The sequence below is a fragment of the Anthonomus grandis genome, chromosome 1, assembly GCF_022605725.1.
Source record: "Anthonomus grandis grandis chromosome 1, icAntGran1.3, whole genome shotgun sequence".
Taxonomy (NCBI): domain Eukaryota; kingdom Metazoa; phylum Arthropoda; class Insecta; order Coleoptera; family Curculionidae; genus Anthonomus; species Anthonomus grandis.
The window spans coordinates 28,723,089-28,740,617 of NC_065546.1; the positions used below are offsets into that span (position 1 = coordinate 28,723,089).

At 32.7% G+C, this 17,529-nt stretch overlaps 2 protein-coding genes across 3 annotated transcripts in view; one reads left to right on the forward strand and one right to left on the reverse strand.

Moving 5' to 3' along the window:
* Window positions 1-323: 323 nt before the first annotated feature.
* LOC126750559 (small subunit processome component 20 homolog) overlaps window positions 324-17,529 on the reverse strand; it is a 60,181-nt gene continuing 42,975 nt past the window's right edge. Inside the window, exons 11-15 of the mRNA XM_050460206.1 lie at window positions 9,349-9,951; window positions 9,123-9,293; window positions 1,990-2,382; window positions 1,752-1,934; window positions 324-1,493 (exon numbers count right to left, since the gene is read on the reverse strand). Coding sequence (XP_050316163.1) covers window positions 396-1,493; window positions 1,752-1,934; window positions 1,990-2,382; window positions 9,123-9,293; window positions 9,349-9,951 — 2,448 coding nt within the window. The 3' untranslated portion in view covers window positions 324-395. The remainder of the gene's footprint in view (window positions 1,494-1,751; window positions 1,935-1,989; window positions 2,383-9,122; window positions 9,294-9,348; window positions 9,952-17,529) is intronic.
* LOC126750574 (uncharacterized) lies at window positions 11,396-17,333 on the forward strand. 2 transcript variants are annotated; one of them, XR_007665761.1, is made up of 5 exons: window positions 11,396-16,013; window positions 16,304-16,434; window positions 16,497-16,598; window positions 16,665-16,951; window positions 17,018-17,333. XR_007665761.1 is itself a non-coding variant. In XM_050460224.1 (5 exons), exons 1-4 carry the CDS (start codon window positions 16,000-16,002, stop codon window positions 16,898-16,900), a joined length of 711 nt encoding a protein of 236 aa, XP_050316181.1. In that variant the 5' UTR covers window positions 15,848-15,999; the 3' UTR covers window positions 16,901-16,951; window positions 17,018-17,333. The 2 variants fall into 2 exon arrangements, 1 of the variants encoding a protein (XP_050316181.1); XM_050460224.1 differs by having other exon boundaries at window positions 15,848-16,013; window positions 16,076-16,434.

Here is a 17,529-nt window from a genome sequence, read left to right on the forward strand (position 1 = left end):
TTTATCTTTTTTTCTTATTTCCGTCCTTGGTATTAAATGGGTTAAAAATTATGACAGCTGTTAAATTTTCAATAACGGCATCTTTTGTTTCAGAAGAAAGTATCAGTAATGCGAAAACCGCATATGTTTTGTAACAACCGAGATAACCTACGTGTCCAAATTTGGACAAAAAAAATCAAAATTCCTGCCACAAAATGCTCATATCTCTAAAACAAAGAAAGTGTGAGACGAGGAGACACTTGGAACAAAGAATTCCTGCAGTAAAAACACTTGTTTCAGCAAGGGCAAATAAATGCAGCCTAAGAATTAAAAAGAAAACCACATTATTTAAAACAAAAAACTATTTATCACATCCTTAAAGACTAAAATATGTACAAAAACATTTACACCGTAACTTACATAACCTCAGAATTGTCCTCTAAATCAACCACTTTTTTCCTCTTATACCCCTTCTTGCCCCTGATCTCCTCCAATTTCCTCTTCTTGGCCAACTTTTTCCTCTCGTGCATCTTAATCTTCTTCTGGGCGTAAACTTCCGGATTGGTAACGGCCAGTTGGCTCCTGCCCCTCTTCCTCTCCGCCCGTTTCACCGTTAAACTTTGCTGAAGACTTTGCAGAATCCTCGTGTACTCTTCCATTCCCAATTTTTTCTTTAAAATATTCGCTACCTCTTTGGCCATTTGCCTTAAGGGAGCGTTTTTCTCTTCTGTGGTGATCATTTCTCTAACTAAAGGGGCCAGTAAGTGATTCATCACTGGTTTCAAATTGTTTAAGTCAATCGCGGTGATTACTCCGGCGATCCATTTAAATACTTCCGTTCTGAGTGTTGTGCTGTTATTGTTGTCGATCACTTCTGAGTTGATGATTTTTCTCATTCTTTTGCTGAGCCATAGCAGGTTTATCCTTTTAGGGTTATTCGGGATTTTTTGTAGGACTTTGGCGATAAAAACGAGGTTTTTGATGACTTGTTCGGCTATGCCGCTCTTGATGTCTCCCGGCTGTAATTGATCGCATAAATCCAGAGTGAGGCTCTTAAGGGAATTTTCTGGGTCCAGGCTTAGGTATCCAGGTTCAGTCTCGTTATTGATGAGGAGATTTGCCAGATTGTCCACGTCCATAGCAGAGAGGACGAAACCTAAAAATTGGGCTGCAGCTAAACGCACCCACTCGTGCGGGTACCCCAATAAAGTTTGAGTGTAATAACCCAAGTTTTCGATGGCTTCACTTTGGTTTTTCAAAAAAACGGGGCAGTACGCGCATATTTTTAATATCAACTGTAGCACTTGATAATAATGATGGTCTTTCAGGCGTTGAACTTCCTCTGGAACGTTTTTCTCCTTATTAACCTTGACGAATTTCCCAGGGTTCTCGTTAGTTAAGCCGAATTGTTTTAGTAGTAAGGGCGTCAAAATGGGCAGTCTGGATTCGAATTCTTGTTGTTCGACTGTGACGAAGATGCCGCACAGTTGGGCGGCCAAACGACGATGACTTATCTGGAAATAATGATTCGGTTAGAGTGTCATAAAAATGTAAGGTACCTTTACATGGTTGCTAAAAAATTGTTATTTGCTTTTATGGGATTTTCTGGTTTGTATTGAGAGCTAACTAAAAATGGTAATAAAGCAGGTTGGGTTTGTTTACAAGGACTAGTAGAGCTGTGATTAAGGATCAAAATCAATAAATATAAAGTGTGTTGTTTAACTTACAGATATACGTGTTTTATTACCCTATATGTACCTAGTATCACTGACCTCTTTATCCTTCAACCATAAAGTTAAAATATCAAACAAAGAATCCCTCTCAAGCTTGTTCAGTCTTTTAAGCATCGAATGTAAACATTCCGCCACCATTTTCCTACACTCGGGTACCTCGTCGTTAACAAGTCTCGCCCCTAGGGTGATTAACAAAGTCCCACTGTGGTTCTTCAAAACGTGCTAAAGAAATATCAATTAAAACCCCATTTTCTACTCCATCTACTTCAAAACTTACCAATGGAAATGAATTGATCAACGCTTGAATCATTTCTATAGCCGATTCTCGGCCATATTGCATGTCAAAACTCATCTGAGATATGTAGAAGCTCAAATGTTTATCCAAGGAGTTCCCTAAAGGATACTCCATAATAAACTGATGAAAAACTGATCTGGCTTGGGTCCTAACGTGGTTTAGTTCGGAAGTTATGCTTAACTCGGCCACTTTGCCCATCACGTCATGGATTTCGGGAACAATCAGTTTTCTGGATATGATTGCCTTTAATAAGTTGAATGCTGTGGCTTGTCTGTCGTGGTCATGCATGTCTTGTTCCACGTACATTAATAGTACTTTCAGTTGGTTGGTGTTTACTGTATAGTATTGGACGTCTCGGACCAATACTGCCATAGCCTTAAAAGGAATTAGTGTGAACATTTTCAAAAAGCTTAATAGCCTAGACAACATTTGTCTAGGATACTTTGAATTATATCATGCCTTTTGTTTCATGCGAATGCTTCAAGTAGTTTGTGAGATATCGAACTTTTAAGTAGGTGATTACCTTGACGATAGATTTAACACTAATGTTTAAGAAGTCTCATTCTCAATCACTTGGATACTTTTAGATTCATAACAATATTTGTTGAGAACACTTCAAGAAACATCATAAGTTTTATTTCGTGAGAATGTTGCAGATATAGCTGAAACACCTTCATACCCAAAGCAACATTTGTTAAGTATAATTCAAGGAATATCACGATTTTTATTTCATAAGCATGCTTCAAATAAGACCAAACATAATTTTTTGACACTACTGCTTCGAAAGCCCAAATCTCAATAGCTGGAAGAGTATTGGACCAAAAACAATATTTTTTGAGCATATTTCAAGGAATATCATACTTTTTATTTTACGAGAATACTTAGTTTACGAGAATAAGTAGTTTTTAAGATATTGGTCGCTTTTAGGACCATACTGCTTAAAAAGCCAAATTTTTCAGGAATTAAAGCCAGGACAGCTTTATACCTGAAATAACATTTGTTAAGTATATTACAAGGAATAGCATAACTTTTATTTCATCAAAATGCTTCAATTAGTTTTTAGATATTGGACTTTTAAGTGGGTGGTCACCTTTAGGATGGAACATAGTTTCTGGACATTACTGCATAAGAAGTCTAAAATTTCAGGTAATATAGCTAAAAAAGCTTTGTACCCAAAGCAACATTTATTAAGCATACTTCAATGAATATTATGCTTTTTATTACATAACAAGACTTTAAGTAGTTTTTTTTTCAATTTAAGCTTTAAAGTGGATATCACTTTTAGGGTCGAACATCGTTTTTGGATATTACTGATGAAAATCTTTAATCTCCCAGGGACAACTTTATACACATAACAACATTTGTTAAGGTATACTTCAAGGAATATCATGAGAATGCTTCAAGTCATTTTTGCGATACTGGACTTGGTCACCTTTAGGATCGAGCATAATTTTTGGACATTACTGCATGAAGACCTCAAGAATTATAGCTGGCAGAGCCCAAAAATCAAGCGTACTTTAAGAGCCAAACTGTTTATTTCCTAATCATGTTTCAAGTAGTTTTTCAGATATTGGTCTTTAAAGTGGGAGGTCACCTTTAGAGTAAATCATCATTTTTGCATATTATTGCTTAAGAAGTCTAATATCTCAATGATTATAGCTAAAATAGTTTTTAATCGTAAGCAACATTTTATTAAGCATACTTCAAGGAGAATCATGCTTTTTATTTTATAAAAATATTTAATTAGTTTTTTTATTGGGCGTTAAAGTGGGCAGTCATCTTTAGGGTTAAACTTCATTTTTTGGACTTTACTACTTAAAAAGTCCAGTATCTCGAGAAATAAAGTTGGCACATCTTTATATCCATAGCAAAATTTGTTAAGTATAACTCAGGAAAAATAATTTTTATTTCATAAGCATTTTTCAAGTTGTTTTTCAGATATTGGCCTTTAAAGTGAGTGGACGGACACCTTTAGAGTAATCATTTTTGGATATTACTGCTTAAAAAGGCCTATATTTGAAAAATTGAGGGGGTCAGTGGAAAAGTGGTATAAGTAACATTTTTCCATAATTGGAGATAAGTGCACTACTGTATAGTTAAAGGGTATATCTGTTTAGGAGAAAAATGGTACAAGTTCTATTTCAACATTCTAGCGCCATCTATGAATTAGTAGCTGAAGCTCAACTCTTAAACGGTCTTTTCGTTTGGGAAAAAGTAGTACAAGTGCACTTATACCATTTTTCTATTTAGTAAATTAGTAAACAGTGCTTGCATATTTGAATACGTTCTAGTGTTTTGCCAGTGATTAAAGCGACTTTCAAATAATAATCTTGGTATTTTCTACTAAAATGGAGAATGGTAAGTTTGTTTTATTAATTAATTTGTAACCATCACATGTTCGTGTAAAAAATTTAAATTGCCGAAATTTATTTCTAACCTTACTTTTAGAGTTTTCGATTTTTAACGAGCCTGGTACTTCCAAAACAAATTTTCCTGATAGAAAATCTAACAATGGGAATACTCAAGACAGTGACGATTTGCCATTATCAGTAATAAGAAACCGACAAGGTCCAAGTGTTGAAGGTAAAGTTCGAAGTTGTAAATTTAAAGGAAGTGTCTGCCCTTACAGCAGCATGTATACGGTTTAAAAACTTTGTTTGCCTGCAACCTCGTTTGAAGTGAAACGGTGTTTTGGGTAAAATGTTAGACTTGCATTCTAAAAATTCGATGGGTTCGAATCCCAGGGATTTATCCGTAACAGTAGACAGATCCAAATTTAAAATCGTAAAATAAAACTATTAATTTCTAACTTTACTTTCATATTTTTCAGAGTTTGACGATTCTGATGCTGACAAAACATATTTTCCTGGTAATGATTCAAGCGATGGAGGTTCTGAGGACAGTGACGATTTGCCATTGACAGCACTGAGCCACACAAATAGTCCAACTATTGAAGGTATAAAAAATAAAGGAAAGAAGAGAGTTAAAAGGCCAGAAGGCCATAAGAAGCAAGTGCGAAAAAAGTTGCGGAATAGCGGCAAAGCATACGTGGGACATCGGAATCAGCCAAAGGTGCTAAAAATTTTACTTACTTTGTCCACGATTGTCGACAAGTATAATAACATCTCTGAAGTAGACGCACGGCGAATTTTTGACGGTTTTTGGGAACTGGGTAATTGGGATTTACAGACTGCATTTATCTTGTTACTTATACCACTTTCCAACTGACCCCCTCAATTATTACTGAAACAGCTTTGGACCCAAAGCAATACTTGTTAAGTCTAAAAAAAACTTTATCTCAGGAATTATAGCTGAAACAGCCTTAGACCCAAAGCAATATTCGTTAAGCAAAGTTTCAAGGAATATCATATTTTTATTTTATAAGCATGCTTCAAGCAGTTTTTAAAATATTGGACTTTGAAATGAATTGTCACCTTGATGATCAAACATCATTTTTGGACGCTACTATTTAAAAAGTCCAATATCTCAGGAATCATAGCGAGGATCCATCGGACCCAAAACGACATTTCTTAAGCATACTTTAAGAAATATCATGATTTCTATTTTATTTTATTTACCTTTAAAATCGAATCATATTTTTGAATACTACTGCTTAACAGTTCAGTATCTCAGAAATTATAGCTCAAACACCTGGACTCAAAACAACAGTTGTTAAGCATACATTGACAAATATCATGATTTTTATTTACTTCATAAGCATGCTTGAAATAGATTTTTAAATATTGGACTTAGTGAGTGGTCACCTTGATGATCAAATATCATTTTTGGAGGCTACTACTTAATAGGTCTAATATCTCAGGAGTTATAGTACCGACATCGTTGGACTTAAAAACAATATTTGTTAAACATAATACTTTAAGGAATATCATGCTTTTTATTTTATGAGAATTGCTCAAGTAGTTTTTAAGATATTAGACTTTAAGGTGAGCGGACATCTTTAGGGTTGAACATAATTTTTTGGACATTACTACTTAAAAATTTTAATACCTCAGAAATTATAGCTGAGACAACTTTGTAACCATACACATATTAAGCATACTTGAGGGAATATTAGGCTTTGTATTTCAAGCAAATGTTTCAAGCAGTTTTTGAGATATTGTACTTCAAAGTAGGTGGTGAAAACATCTTGTCGAACTTGCATTGTCTTACTAAGACAATGCAAGTTCGACAAGATGTTTATGCTCGATCATCATGATTTTTATTTTATGAAATAATTTCTAGAGATATTGGACTATAAAGTAGGCGACACCTTTAAAAGTCAACATATTTCAAGAAATATAACGTTTTTTAATTCATACAAATGCTTCAAGACCTTCTTGAGATATTGGTCTTTAAACTGGATAGTTCTTTAGGGTTTAGCATAATTTTTAAACTTTACTGCTTAAAAAGTTCAATAACTCAAGACTTATAGTTGGCACACCTTTACACCACAACAAAAATTTGTTAAGCATACTCAAAGAAATATCATGCTTTTTATTTCATAAGCATACTTCAAGTAGTTTTGGAGATATTGAACTTTAAAGTTGGTGGTCACCTTAAGAATCAAATATAATTCTTGAAAATTACTGCTTAAAACCTTTTCGCTGCTACTGACGTCTCGGGATTTCCGTGCTCTGACGTCTTTTGATTTACCATAGAGTGCTGTCGACGACAATTAAAGTCCATGGCCTACGTGACTATTTACAAGGATTTTATTCGATTCTGCCAAATTTTAAGGCTCGGTGGAAGATAGGTAATTTGTTCACTTATGATTTGTGTTGTCTGCTATCGTTTAGTATTATTGAGTACAGTAGAAAATTTGCATTTGCAAAAATGGATGAGCAGAAACATGGGCCTTCAGGATCGCTACCAAAACCTAAAAATCGGTTTTATACATTTAGAAGGAGGAATTAAATGAAATTCTTATTAGAAGCGACAGTGAGGACGAATATATAGCTTTAGACTCGGATGACGAAATGGATATTGTCGAAGAACGTCACGAGCAAATTTCGAATATAAACCACGATTTTTTCTGGAAAAAAGGGACTTTCAACCAAAAAGTTTTATATTTGAATCTTCGCAGGTTGATTGCAACATTGATAGGCTGACTGCTGAAAGTACAGCTTTCGACTTTTGTAAGGTATTTTTTACTAATAGTTACCCAGACAAATAAATTTGAGAATGACTTTTGTGAACATCAGAAGCCGAAAAATCACGTTTGAAGCAATACAAAGATATAGATTTCAATAAAATGTGGTTATTTTTTAAGATTACTTATTTGATGCCACGTGTAAAAAAAATAAAACTCAGTGAATGCTGGTCAACTGACACACTATTAGCTACCCCAACTTTTTTCCGAGCTTACGTCTGATGATATTTTCTGATTTTGCGAATGTTGCATTTCGTGGACAATAATCTACCGAAAGAGGGCGACAGTTTGGTCAAGATTTAATTGTAGACCACATACGTGATAATTTTCGAAATGCTGTCAATCCGCATAAACAATTGTGTATAGATGAAAGTCTTTTGCTTTTCAAGGGCCCACTATTCTTCAAACAGTACATTCCGTCAAAAAGACATCGATTTGGTGTAAAGTTTTTTGTTTTATGTGATTAAGTGACTAGGTGTATCCTGGACTTTATTATTTATACAGGAGCCACAACTGATTTGAAGAAAAATGATTTCAATTTGGGTAAATCTGGCGATGTGATACTGACGCTTTTGGAACCCTATTTGGATAAGGGCCATACTTTATATTGGGATAATTGATATACAAGTCCTAGTCTATTCGCATGGCTGCATATTAGGGCTACAAATGTCTGTGGAATAGTGCGGAAAAATAGCAAGTATTTGCTAAGTAAATGGCAGAGAAGCTTCAGAGAGGAGAATTTACTATTCGATATGATCAGAAATTGTTTACACTGAAATATTGTGCTAAACGGGAAGTATATATGATTAGTAGTTTGCATAGTAATAACGCTGTATAAACTGCTATAAAAGGATCGCGTCACTGGAAAAACAATCATGAGACTTCAGTGTATTATTAATAATATCTTTATAGGTGCAGTTGATAGGACGGATATGCTATTGAGTCCAATAGAGTGCGTAAGAAAAAGTTCGAAATGGTATAAAAAAGTTTTTTCCATATTATAGATATGGTTCTCTTCAATGCAAATACCTAAATAATATAGTAGTAAGAAAAAAAACCCATTGGCAAAGTTTCAAATGCAACTTTAGACAGATATTAGAAGAAAACCATAGTGGAAAAACCACGACAGCAGGGCGAAGATCAGTAGAAGATAATCCATTGAGGCTTACTTGTAGACATTTTTCTTTAAAAGTTCCTCCCACAAAAAATAGAACAAAAAAAGCTGAATAAAAGAAGTGCGTTGTGTGCATAAAAAATAAAAATTAAATTAGAAAAGAAACAAGTTTTATGTGCTGTGAATGCAATGTGGCTTTATGCGTTGTTTCTTGTTTCGAGAGATTTCACACCAACAAATATTTATAGTTTTGCTATTTTTTTTTTAATTGAGTACATTTGGTTACAACGCACTGATGTGTGTGTTTCATTTTTGGTTTTCATTTTTTTCCCTGTAACCTTGGTTTCTATAAATACTACTTGCCTTTAATAATTTTTACTTTTTTGAAAAAATTATTTCGCTTTTATTAATAAAAATAATACAAAATTACAAGCGTTTTTTTATAAAACAACGTCAAAAACAAATCACTTGGACGCATATTTTGCCGCAAAAACTACCGTTAGTTTTGACGGCAGAAAGATCCAAATCGGGAAGTAAGTATCGCTGAAGCCGCAATGAAGGGGTAAAGTACTCTAATATCTTAGGAATATAAGTGAAACAGCTTTGAACCCACAGCAACATTTGTTAGGGATATTTCAAGAAATATTATGCTTGCCATTTCATAAGACTACTGCAAGTAGTTTTTAAGATATTGGACTTTGAAGTGAGTGCACCTTTAGAATTATAGTTTGAACCTAAAGCAACATCTATTAAGCATACTTCAAAGAATATTATGCTTCTATTACACGAGAATACTTCAAGCAGTTTCTGATATGATGAACTTTAAAGTAAGAATTATTTTTAACTTTTTACCTTAAAAGCTGCCACAACTAAATCGAAATTATCGCCCTTGCTCAGTCCAGCCGCGGCATATTTATGCAAAATCCCGAACATGTCCTTCACAATGGACTTAATACTTGCTTTCAGTGATGGCAAGTCGTATTTAAGTATCCATTGCAGGCATTGTAGCGTCAAAGCACACAACTAAAAAAAAGTTAAAATTATATTTCACCACATAATACAGAGCGCAATTCCTTACTTTGACATGTTTTGATCCTAAACAGTCCCGGAAAATCTTCACAAATGGGTCGAGATATTTCCGGTACTCTTGATCTTTAATTTTCTCCCTCTTTAACATAACGAAACATAACCTCAATCCGAATTCCACCAATAAGTGGGCGTTGGTGTCCGAAGAAGTTTTCACATTTAATTCCCGATAAGCGGTCCGATTGCCCGGCACTTTCTGGATAATAAAACAGTCGCGTTTCTCTCTCGCTTGCTCCTTCTCGTTTTGCTGCTTTTGTTTCTTTTTCTTGGGCATCAGTTCGGGTATTTTTTGGGCGGAGGTGCCGTACGCGAACTTGAGTAAAGACTCCTCGTTTATGAACAAGTTATCTACCAGACCGAGTGCTATGTGCCTCAAGGCCTCCTGCGCCTTTTGCACAGTTTTAAACGAATGATTTGATTCTAGCAATTGTTTGATGGGGAGTATGATGTCCATCAGGCATTTCTCGGTGATATGTTGGGCGAGGATTTCCAGGGTGTCGTTGCTTTTCGTTGATTTTGCTTCGGATACTTTGGCGGTGATCTTTACGATTTCCTTTTCTTCCGATAGGATCCCAAAGAGATCGGCTGAACAGAGCTAGAAAATAATTATTATATATAAATTCAAATTAAAAATGATTTGCCAAAGAAAAAAAAAATTACTCACTAAATTACAATGTTAATTTCTTAATAAATAGGAATGCATCTAGATTTTAATAGAACCGATCCATAAACTCACATTAAATATAAAAGGATTTTACGCGATGCACCCTTAGAAAAATATTTTAATTTAAATTTATCAAATATTTGTTTTTTTTTCAATTATAATAAAAACGCAATGTGAACGCTAAAGGCAAGGGCAGGCAACGAACAGAAGAGCATGGCACGAAGAGGAGAAAAACTAATGTGAGGTACACGAAAAACTATATATTATTACTTTAAGAATAATGTATCAATTCAATGCACCCAGAATTATCGATAAAACAGAAATATCAACAATGCACATAATATAAATTGTACCTGTATTATTATTAATTTGAAGATAAAAAAAATGGAAAAACTTTACACTTATATCAGGGAACTATGAATGAATATCATGTATTCATTTAAAATTTTAAAAGAACCCTTTTAATATCATTTTTGAATTTTTTGCACAATTGATAAATGATTCTACATACATGATGATATACACAAAGCGAAAAGATACACGGCTAGGGAAAATGGTGGAGTTATTGGCACTTTTAGCAGACTCCTGTATTAATAGTCGTAAGTACTTGGTTATGTAATTTACTTGAGACATTTTTTTCGTTTTTTTTTTCTGAAGTGTGTTTAATCCTATGATGAGACTAAAATTTGTTACGTACTAATTGTATTAATTTTTTTTTCATGAAGTAAGCAGATCGAGAACATTTAATTATTTAAGATATTGACCGTTCTATAGTAGTCGGTTCCATAGTATGGCACTGATGATTTTGCAGTTTTTTCATTAAAGTAAATAAAAAAGTACGTATACCTACTTAGTGAAAAATTCTAATATATTTATTACTTATAAATACAAATTACTGAGTATAAAACAAAAAAAAATAATATGCAACACAGAAAATAAATATCCTAAAAATAAAAACAAAAAATAAAAGTATTATTTTTAAACCAATTCTACTACTTTATGTGTATGACATAAAAAAAATTATTTAATCAAACAAATAGAACATTTAAAAAAAGTCGACATATAGTATGCCTGCCTTCCAAATGTCAAATGCAAAGGAAGCATTAAACAAATCATATGGTATTTTGTTTTTCCTATTTTTACTGATGAACAGGTTAAAGCTAGCATCAGTAAAATCAAACCTAAGAAATCAATTGGTAGCAATATTATCTCTCACATATACAATGAGGACGCGCAAATTTGAACAAAATCATTTAAAATTCAGGGGTGTGTTCGAAAAACGCACGGACATATTAATTTTAGTTTTTTGTGATAATGTTTTTTTTGATAATGAATTCATGTATACAGGGTGGACCAAAAATGAGCTACGACACTCAACTTAATTTTTTTTAATAGAAACTCTCACTTTTTAATTTTGTATAAAATTTTAAGTATATTTTGTATACCATGTCCTATACCTAACCTCAATATTTATTAAGAAATTTGCGATTATTTTTTTTTTAAATTTGTTAAATATATAAAAAAAATTATAAATTAATAATACTTTAATTTATAATTTATCTAATACTTTATCTTATTTACCTGAATTAAACGAAATTTGAATGGACGGATGGGTAATAACAGGAAGGAAAAAAGGAGAGTAAAGGTATACAAGTGAACCAATGGAAGGAGGGAGACTTACTATAGACTATAGAGGTGACGGCTCAGAGGATCTTCTCAAAGGGAAGCCACTTTGGTAGAGTGGCGTGGATTCCACAAGGGTGTTCAATAAAATATAAGCGCCACCTGTTTTATTCCAGATGGATAAGAAAATCCCGATGACCAAGAAAACAGGAAATTACTAAAAGCACTATACCTATAAACCTGAAGGAAAATCTCACAAGGAAGAACAGACAGGGAGATATATAAATACAATTAATTAAATTGACCCTTAATATTACGTACAAGTGTTATGGTGTAATTAATAAATTAACAATAAAATAAATATTAACACTTTACTTTGGCTATTAAATTATATGCTATTAAATTACAGCTTTGAGAGAGCACCTTAAAACTCATGGGCTCAGACCAAAAGTCCCTTGTCTAACTTAGAAAGTTAGGTTATCTTTCAAAAATCAAAATAAACATAAAAGAAAAGCTTTAGTTCTGAGATACATTCAAGTAAATCTATATTAAAAGAAAAGTTAATAATCAAACTTATTACTTTAAAAACAAGTTATGTTGCCCTTCCTGAATATAGTGTCTATATCAAGGGTAAAATCTCATATTCTGTTGTTTGGGGCTAAAAGTTCGCGTGAGTACTTTCGAAATAGCCTATTTATCCAGTTTACAAGGAGATCTATACAGTCTATTTCAATAAAATTACTAATATGCACCTAGTTATTATGAAACTATTCAAAACAACAGTGTAGTAGTGAAATCTAATAATGAGAGTGATAACAATGTAATTTTGAGGTTAGTATTTAGTATAATATACTACAGTAAAGCTAATGTTGATAAGACTTAGGTTTACTGGTTAGGTGGTTTACTGACTGCATGGTTCACTATACATCACAAACATTGATCAAACCTGGCTCCAAAAAGGCTGCATGATTGAGATGGAGGACCTGGGTGGATCGGTTTAACAGTGAATGTCAATGTAGTTGTTGTGGAGATTTCTACCTCTTATAATAGTGGATAAAAACCATACCGGGGAGAAAAAAAAGCCTGAAAGTGGAAGAATACCCAGATTGAGGAATCGCCAATAGAGTAAGTAGATATAAGCATTGATGGTTAAACTTAACGGTATGCTTGAGTCTACTTATATAAAATTACATGTGTAATATGTAGAGTATCATAAACCAAGATGCCAAATGAAAATATTAGGACTTACCAAAGGAATTGGCCTTTTCTCGGGAACACAAAAATGGACACTTAAACAAAAAACCTTGAAAAAGTTGGGATTTAACTACACCACTTATAATCCTGCACTATTGCAGTATGGCATTTAGTATCCACAAACTAAAATACCCAAAAGGCGAGTTTTCAAATTTTCATTGCAGTAAAACCTTCAAAAATACCAAGAAACAACCTTCTTCAAAGGCTTGTTCTTCAAGGCTCCTAAAGGTCAAAGATTTTCGCGCCAGAAATGGTTTTAGTAGAGATATAGGAGAATGAGCTGGGATCTTATTGGCTAGGATATGACTTCTGACATTAGTAAAATCAAAACAATTAAAAAAAATTAATATTATGATTAATAATTTGAGTTTTATCATAAGGGTTTAAAATTATTGATATCAAAAATAGAATTAATACTGAAATGATAACTGTTTATTTTATTAACTTTAGCACCAGAATAACTTAAAAATTGCCTCTTAAAGTTCTATAATCCAGCTATGCTTTCGCTAACATTTTGGATTCATTCTATTTTCTTATTCTTTATGTATCTGGAGAAAATAAACTGTAGCAAATTTAATCGCAATAATTTTTTTTAAAAAGCGATTAAGTTTAAAAAAAAACAAAAAAAATTAAAATAAATATTCAACTTCTTGACCATTAACTTCCTGACAGTAACCAAGTCGATATTCAAATTCTTGTAATACTTTTTGATACTTGTTTCAGGCCGGATTTGTTGTATTTCGGCTCTAATTCTATTTTTTAAATCTTCTAAACTTTCAGGTGTATCAAAATAGTATCTAATCTAATAAAACTTTAAATTTTATATAACCCCTATAAAAATCCAATGGGGTAATGTGCCAACCTTGCTGAACATTCAATAAAACCCCCTTCCAATCCACATATTTGGGAAAATGTTGGTAAGGTAATCTCGTACTGTTCGCGAATAGTGTGTGAGGGCGCCATTCTGTTGGAACCATATCGAATCTGCCGGTATAAATGGGTTTTCACCATTTGAATAAAGTGCAATTAAACTAGGTACTATCTGATTTTGAAGCAACTCTAAATATTTTTCAGAGGTAAGTGCGGCCTCAATAAAATAGGGACCCACAATTGACGTGCCCACAATTCCTGTCCATACGTTTAATTTCTTAGGAAATTGTGTGTGACTTTCCATACTCGAGTGTGGATTTTCTGGTGCCCAATAACGAAAATTTTTCTTATTTACAGAACCATTCAAAAAAAAACTTGCCTCGTCGGAAAAACAATCCTACTTAAAAACTGTGGGTTTGCATTATATTTATTTATCATTATTTCGCAAAACTCTATTCTGCGGATGTGATCATTTTCAATAAACTTCTGAATTAAATGAATTTTATATGGATGCCATTTATTCCTATGTAAATATTTTAGAACACATGATTTACTAACAGACTGATCTGCAACAACTTGTCGAGTTGATTTATGTGGTTTTTCTTGTAAATCGAGCAAAACATCTAATTGTCTGTTTTCTGGAAGCGTGGGACGGTCTAGGTCATATTTGTCTCTAACATGACCAAAATCTCTAAACTTTTTTTAATTTTGCTTACTACCAAACGTCTAATAGGCCTCTCCGAGTACTTATTGTTAAACAGATCGCAAACTTCGGCCTGTGTTCGAGTCTTGTCGCCACCATCATCCTAATAACATACCCTACCATAAATCAACATATCCTACCATCATCAAAATTTCAATTCTGTTTTTCAGTTAAACGCGCCATACTTTTAAACTTTGCAACTGTAATTTACGTAAAGTAACACATACTGTTTCCATGCGATTAAATGGTGACAAGGTGTCAACGAGCAAATATACCTGTTAAAAAACTATAAAAAAACATGTTTGAATATGCTCAAATGATCCAAACAGTTGCAAATTTATTAATAATGTTAGTATTATTAGGTATAACACATAGTATACAAAATATACTTAAAATTCTATGCAGAATTCAAAAATGGAATAAAAAATAGATGTTTCCATTTAAAAAATTGAAGTTGATGGTCGTTGCTTATTTTTGGTTCACCCTGTATATATAAATTCATCATCAAAAAAGTCGCAAAAAAAAATGAAAATCGACTTGTCTGAGCGTTTTTTTTTCGAACACAGCTCTGAATTTTAAATGAATTTGTTCTAACTTGCGCGTCCTCACCGTATAAAGGCTGTTATCTATCCGGTTATCTATTTTCTTGATTACATTCTCTGATCAATTGAAACAAACTATTATTACTCACTCCAATCTTCAAATCAGGTAATAAGAACTCATTAGAAAACTAAAGATTAATAAGTATGCTTAATTCAGTTGCTAACATTTTTGAGAATATATTTTATATTCAATGCTTTTACTAAATACTACTTTATGCTAAATGAAATTACAACAAATTTGTTAAAAAACAACATGGATTTTTACCCGTTCTGTCAACAGTTACCAATTTGATAAACAGCAGCTTAATATTATTATGACAGACTATGCGAAAGCTTGTGATAAGGTGAATTTCAGTTAATATTAAAATTAGGATAAGGCATGTTGACCCCAATCACATTATTTTGAAGTAAGTAATCAACTGTTGTTCTATGTTCCATTACTTTCGGGACACCCTGTATAATTTTTTAAAAACTACCTGTGTTTCGCTCCAATCGAGCATAACATCATCAGACCTGAAAATAACTTTAAAATGTTACAAAAAGAGCGCTTATAAAATATGATAAAACTTTTTATCTAGACCTACACCTACACAGATCACATTACAACTAACAACAAATCAAAAGCTAGGTTAGCAAACAATATTAGGATACATTAATTTCCGCACCCACGCGGGCCTATGAAATCACGGATCGCTTTCGGATTTTGTCTTTGTCAGTCGGCATCGTCGAAATAATCGGCGGGACTGTTGATGTGGTTTGCTAACCTCACTTTCAATTTTCAGCTTTGAGTTTTTGAAACGTTTTGTTGTTTATTTACAATTTGTGCAACCAAGAGTAATTATTATTACTTACATTATCTTGTTTCCTTGTAAATTCAAAACACCACTGTATATTTACATTAATTTACTACACCTTTATTCGGTGAACATGGATATAAACAGGTAAGTGCTTTTAAAATGAAGTACCTTTGTGAAATTTTATTGTACAGTATATATTTTTTTAGGGATAATAAATTAATATGTGAAGATTGCGGAAAGTCATTTTCTTCTACTTCAACATTGTATCGGCATATGAGGGATATACATAATAAAAAACAGAGTGAAAAAGAGAGCCAACACATTATTTGCCCCCTTTGCCTGGACAAAGAGAAGTTTACATCCTATGATTCTTTAATAGGACACTTTTATAGTATTCATAATATACATATTAAAGAATCTGTTTTAAATTTTAGGAATTTGGCAGAGTTTGAAATTTGGAGGTCTGCAGAAAACAGAGAGGTAGATTATGCTGTTCATCGAAGAAAGAAATGTGCTAATAAGGAAGAATTTATTTACTATAATTGTAATAGAAGTGATTCAAAAGGTACCTAGTTAATTTTATAATTTTGTGGGTTGGTAATTCTTTAATAATTAATCATGTTTTAGGATATGTCAGTACATGTTTGCAACGGAATTTAAAGTCTAAAGGAAGCATTGGTATGCAAGGAATTTGTCCATCAAGAATAATAGTTAAAATTCTAGTAGATGGTAGGTATTTTTTTCTTAATAATTATTAAAATAAAAGATTTATTCATTTATATGACATTTTTTCAGGAGTGATTAGAGTAAGATTTTTTGAAACCCACGTAGGACACCCTGACGAATTAAGAAGCAAAAGGCTAACAAAATCGGAACAGGAGATAATTGTGGATAAATTAGCAACAGGAGTTTCAAATAAGAGAATTATTCAGGAGGCCAGAAGCATAGACGGCAATAAACTACAAAGGAAAAATTGTATAACAAGAGAAGATTTACAGTACCTAATACGAAAATTTAATATTGACAAGTAAAGGGACAGTGATGTCAGTGAAAAAATCATGGATGTTTATTTAAACAGATAGGTTAGAATTGCAATTTTATATATTAATATTATCTTAACAAGTTAATGTTGTTTAAATGTATTTTAGGAGAAACTTATCCAGGATTAGAAGAAGATGATTTTGCAGTTGAATATATGAATGCTATTATCGAAAAAAAAATAAGAGATTTTCCAAAAATAATCTGTATAGATGGAACTCATGGAACAAATAGGAGAAACTGGGACTTGACAATTGTGTTAATAAGAGATGAACAAAATATAGGTTTTCCAGTGGCATTCTTACTAATTAACAGATCAGATCAATTAATTCAAGAAGTTTGTTTAGGGCACTTAAAACTAGATTAGGGGAAGCAGTTCAAGCTGAATATACAGGGTGTCATTGAAATGGTGTAAAAAAATTCGGGGGGTGATAGTACTCCTAAAAATTTTAAAAAAAGTTCCTATAACTATAGGGCGGAAAATGCATATTAAGGGAGTTAGGGGCACTGAAAGGGTAAATTAAAAAAACGGTTTTTTGAAATTGTAGGCTTAAAAAACGAGATAAAATTTCGAAAAAAAATCCTCTGCCATAAATTTTGACCCAAAATCAAATGGTGATAC